Genomic DNA, 5,000 nt, shown 5'->3' on the forward strand with positions numbered 1-5,000 from the left:
CAGCCTCCCAAAGGCACGGGATTACAGGCTGAGCCACCGAACCCGGCTGAATTTTTTTTTATTTTTAGTAAAATGGGAAGAAGACAGTAAACATATACACAGGAAAGCTAACAAAGTCAGGTAGTGCTAAGTACTATAAATAAAAATAAAAGCAAGATATAATAGAATGAGGGGATTGAGGGTCTCTGCTATTTTTGGAAGGCTAGTTAAGGTTTGCTGAAGAGGTGACATTTAAGTCACTTCTTACTCGCTTTAGCCTTACCAATATACAGACTATAAACTGCCACTTGAAACCTAACTTGTTCATAGACAAGCTGTGGTTCCACGTGGCTACAGTTTAGAAGCAAAGAATGGAGAGAGGGAGAATTAGCCCCTCTAGTGGTGAGTCTGGAGACGGCAGCAGTAACCTAATCAGAAAGGCCTTTGTAGGCCACAGTGCAGTTGGCCCTCCATATCCGTGGATTCTGCATCCATGAATTCAACCAGCTGTGATTCAAAAATATTCAAAACAATACAGTATAACTATTGACATAGCATTTACATTGTATTAGATATTATAAGTAACCTAGACATGACATGAAGTATGCGGAAGGATGTGTGTAGGTTATATGTAAATACGACACCCCATAAGGGACTTGCACATCCATAGAGTCTGGTATCCACAGGGGGTCCTGAGTCCTGGAACCAATCCCCCATGGATACTGAGGAAAGGTTATGCTGAGGACAATGGGGAGTCACTGAAGGGTTTCAAGTTGGAGAGTGACAGGATCAAGGGTTTCAAGTTGGAGAGTGACAGGATCAAGATTATCATCTTAGGACATCACTCTGGATATAGGGTGGAGACATAAATCCTGAAGGTAGGGGAAACAGCAAAAGATCCAGAAGTAATCCAGATGGCCTAAAGTAAGCAGGCAAGAGGGCCAGAAGGAATCGCTTGTGCCAGATTCATAAGTGATTACGTTTTGAGGGGTGAAATAGCAAGATTTGGTGGTTGCAGAGTGCGAGGAAGAGGAAAAGTGATGACAGAGAGAAAGGAGGGCTCACTCATTGCAAATGGGAAACCAGAAAGCTGAGGGCAAGTACATGAAGAAGAATTCAGTTTGGGATATGTTGAGTCTGAAGAGCCTACTGGACATCCAAGCAAATATGTCAGCAGGAAGTTGAAAATATCAAGCTGGGGCAGACCAGGCCTGAGACACAGAGCTCCTGAATATGAAAGGTGTTTGAAACAAAGGACAGATAGGGAACCTCTGTTAAGGAATAAGATAAAAAGATCAGTGACAGAACCATTAGGAAAACCAACATTTATACAAAGGAAAGCTGAAACATAGGCCGGCGCGGTGGCTCACGCCTCTAATCCCAGGACTTTGGGAGGTGAGAGGACTGCTTGAGCCCAGAAGTTTGAGACCAGCCTAGGCAACATGGCGAGACCTCATCTCCACCAAAAATAAAAAAAATTAGCCAGTGTGGTAGCCAGGGAGGCTGAGGCAGAAGGATCACCTAGGAAAGCAGTCCCCAACCTTTTTGGCATCAGAGACTGGTTTTGTGGAAGACAGTTTTCCTACAAACCAGCTCTCTGTCATTTCTCTGGGGCTAGGGATACATAAATGAACAAAACAGACAAAAAGCTCTAAATTTAGGGAGCTTATATTCTAGTGCAGGGAGTAGACAATAAACAAACATTAAAAACTGGTTAAAGCCAGGCACAGAGGCTGATGCCTGTAATCTCATCACTTTGAGAGGTCAAGACTGGATTGCTTGAGCCCAGGAGTTTGAGACCAGCCCGAGCAAATAGTATGAGCTTAGATAGGAAGTTTCTACAAAAATAACAATACAAAAATTAGCTGGGCATGATGGTGTGCACCTGTAGTCCCAGCTACTCAGGAGGCTGAGGTGGGAGGACTGCTTGAGTCCAGGAGGTTGAGGCTGTGGTGAGCTGGGATCGTGCCATTGCACATCAGCTTGGGCAACAACGTGAGATCCTGTCTCACAAAATAAAAATACCAATGAGTTAAACAAATATTAGGTGATAAACGCTTTGGGAAATAATAGTAGAATAAGGGAGACACCATGATGTAGAGAGGGCGTGTGAGCAATTTCCAATGGGGTAGGTCAGGATAAGTCTTGTTGAGTGACAGTTGAGTAAAAATTTGAAGTTTGCCAAGTTGATATATGGGAGAGAGCATCCAAGACGAGGTCAAAGAAGAAATGAAGGCTTTGGGTAGGATTTGGGCTTTTGCTGTAAGAAAAACGAGGGGCTCTTGGAGGGCTCTGAGCAGCAGTGCCCAACGAAGGGTTTCTAACGGGACCATTCTGCCAGGTAGCTCACAGATACCGAGGGACAAGGGCAGAAGCAGGGAGACCCTTCAGGAGGCCAGTGCGGCGCAAGCAAGGGGTGATGGATGGTGCCTGGACCACTCTACAGCTGGACAGGCTTCCTGATGGCTTGGAAGCGAGTGTCAAGAGGGGTCGAGGATAACACCAGGGCTTGTGTCCTCAACAAAAGGCAAGACGCTGCCATCAACTGACATCGGGAAGGCCTGGGGGCGCAGGCCGTTTGTTGCTGCTGTTGCTGGGGGAGAGATGGGAGGGATCAGAGCTCGGCTGGCGACGCTGATGTGTGGCGTCCACCCGGCGTCCGGGTGGCGATGCCAAGCGGGCGGCGGCCCGCACGAGCTGGAGACAAACGGATGTCGTCAGTGTAAGCTAGTGGCGAAGCCCCGAGAGCAAATGCATTCGGGTGGGACAGGCTCCGTGAGAGGCAGGTCGGGGAGGTGCGTGTTTGACCCGGAGGGCAATTCACAAAAGATGGCCGGAGCAGGCCTTCCCGGGAGAGGACGCCGGCTTCCTCTCCGGGATCCCAGCCGGGGGCCCGCCAGGAGGCCTGCCGCTTCCCGAGGTCACAGCCTTCGCTGTGGCACCTGCCCTTCGGCGCGGTCACCGAACCCGAAACTCATCGAGTGGGCACTGCCAGCTCCGTCCCGAGGTCGGGTAAACTGGGCCCGGAGGAACGCAGACATCATTTACGCTACATGGCTCGGACAACCAATCGTCTCGTCCAGTAAGCCCGGAAAACCCACACGATCACAGCTTTCATAATGACCGGGGAGGCCGCAGGCTCCGGGACCGCGCACGGGCCGCCCCACCAGCGTCACTCTGAGGTAACAGCCTTTCTCTTCAATCGCTTTATGGAACCCCCAAGGCGGGAGTCTCCCCCCCGCCACTACGGGCCGAAGGATGGGTCATGTCAGGTTCCGCGAACAAGGCTGGTCACGCGCCACAAAACGATTCGCAGGGCGGGGCGACCCGGCCACGCTCCCTTTTCCTCCCATTGGCTGTAGTCTCCAGGTTCCCCTCTTCTACTGGCTGCTGGGAAACCTCAGGTCCGCCCCCTCTGGCGCTGGTGCGCACGCGCGAAGGTCCCTCCGCTCACTGAGCAGGCGCGGCCTCGTGTCGGCTGGAGAGGGCGGGTGGAGCGGCGCGCGTTGCGTCCCGGCGCTCGGCTTTCCCTCTGCCGGTCCCGCCCTCCGTCGCGGCGGCGCGGTGCACCCTGGGATAGGGAGCGATCTCCGAGCGAGGCGGCAAGATGGACGCGGGATTCTTCCGCGTAAGTAGAAGCGCGGAGATCTGGGGTGGGACGAGGGGCTTCATTGTAAGACCCGGCAGGAGGCCTAACCTCGGGACACGGTGGCTAGCAAGGGGAGACACTGGAGGTCCCGAGGGTCCCTGGTGCCAGCGGACGCGGCCCCCCTGTGCTGCGGCGGAGACCGGTGCGCCCCTGCGCAGTCTCCTCCTCCAGGATCGTCCCCCCTACGCGGCGGCGACGGTGGCCGGAAAATGGCGGCGGGAATGGGCCGGAGCAGTGCCTAGCTGCCCACCTGCCTCACGGAGCTTGCGGGCAGAGCGCCGCGCGTGCCGCCGGGTCCTGGGGCCTAGCGGAGCCGCAAGAAGGAAGTCCCTAGGGGGAGGCTGGAGGGAAGCCCTGAGGTGACTAGCGGCGGAGGGCACGGAGGGAGCGCTGGGGGGAGCGCGCCTTGGGAGTGCAACTTAGGGAGAGGAGGACAGGAAGCTGCGTTTAGCGGCTTTTCTTGAGAAAGCTCCCTCCACCCCCGATCCTCCCCGCGGGTCCTAAGCCTTCGCGGCGGCGCCGGGTCAGAGTTCGCGGGAGCTCCCGCCCGATTGGGTATCTCTTCAGGGAGGGGGAACTTAGTTGTTGGGACATTTTGAGTCTGAAGCTCCGAGCGTAGAGGGTGCAACGAAAATCATGCATGTGCGTGGAGGCAGGTTATGGGGTGAATCGGCTCTCCTTCCCGCCCTCCCATCTCCCCCCCACCTTCCCCGCCACCGTTTGTTTTACTCTTTTGGAGTCCGCTGGCGAAAAGGTTACTCTTAACTAGACTTGTGCCCGCGCTGCCCGCCCACCGCCTGCAGGCAGGGAACTTACCCTCTCTTCGTTGGTCCTCCGGGCCCAGACTTTGTCAGGCTCGCGCTAGACCTGTTTGTCCCATATTCCACTCCTGTAACAGTGAGCTGTAGGTCAGGATCTATCTTCGTGGGTGGGAAGGGGCATTTAGGGCTAGAGTTGAGCACCCCTGAGCCCCTCAGGGCTTGCAAATCCTTTGCAGAATGGAACCTTGTAGAGACCAGTTCGTCTAAGCCAGTATCTCCATTTTCTGTAGTCATGTTGGCTCTTTCAACTTCTTGGAGCATGTATTCTGCAGTCTAAATGTGTGTTTTTAAAGGAAAAATTGGAAGGGGGAAGGCCAGGACGCTGCAAACAGGGCATTGAAATTCTTTAATTGGCTTAGAATATGCCAACGAGTTTTTCATCAAAAGTTAGTTGTTATCCCAAGCATTTGACCTAAGACAGCCAGTTATTTGACTGTTTTTAGGACATGCAAACAATAAGACATTTATTTTGGAGCGATAGTTTCAGATTAGCTTATGGAATTTTCACACTGCTGGTGACCTGTCCATTTTGTAATTCCCATTCAAGTATT

At 53.1% G+C, this 5,000-nt stretch overlaps 1 protein-coding gene across 9 annotated transcripts in view; it reads left to right on the forward strand.

The window, feature by feature from the left end:
- Nucleotides 1-3,383: 3,383 nt before the first annotated feature.
- The window catches only part of SRRM1 (serine and arginine repetitive matrix 1), a 30,063-nt gene continuing 28,446 nt past the window's right edge, over nucleotides 3,384-5,000 (forward strand). For 7 of the 9 annotated variants that reach the window (XM_008062171.2, XM_021714498.1, XM_021714495.1 and 4 more), the window contains exon 1: nucleotides 3,384-3,607. In XM_008062171.2, coding sequence (XP_008060362.1) covers nucleotides 3,587-3,607 — 21 coding nt within the window. In that variant the 5' untranslated portion in view covers nucleotides 3,384-3,586. Of the gene's footprint in view, nucleotides 3,608-3,812; nucleotides 3,988-5,000 lie in introns of those variants that run through there. The other 2 variants (XM_021714500.1, XM_021714499.1) reach the window with 2 other exon arrangements.

The sequence above is a fragment of the Carlito syrichta genome, unplaced genomic scaffold, assembly GCF_000164805.1.
Source record: "Carlito syrichta isolate Samal-C Ts95f unplaced genomic scaffold, Tarsius_syrichta-2.0.1 Scaffold305659, whole genome shotgun sequence".
In the NCBI taxonomy this organism is placed as follows: Eukaryota; Metazoa; Chordata; class Mammalia; order Primates; family Tarsiidae; genus Carlito; species Carlito syrichta.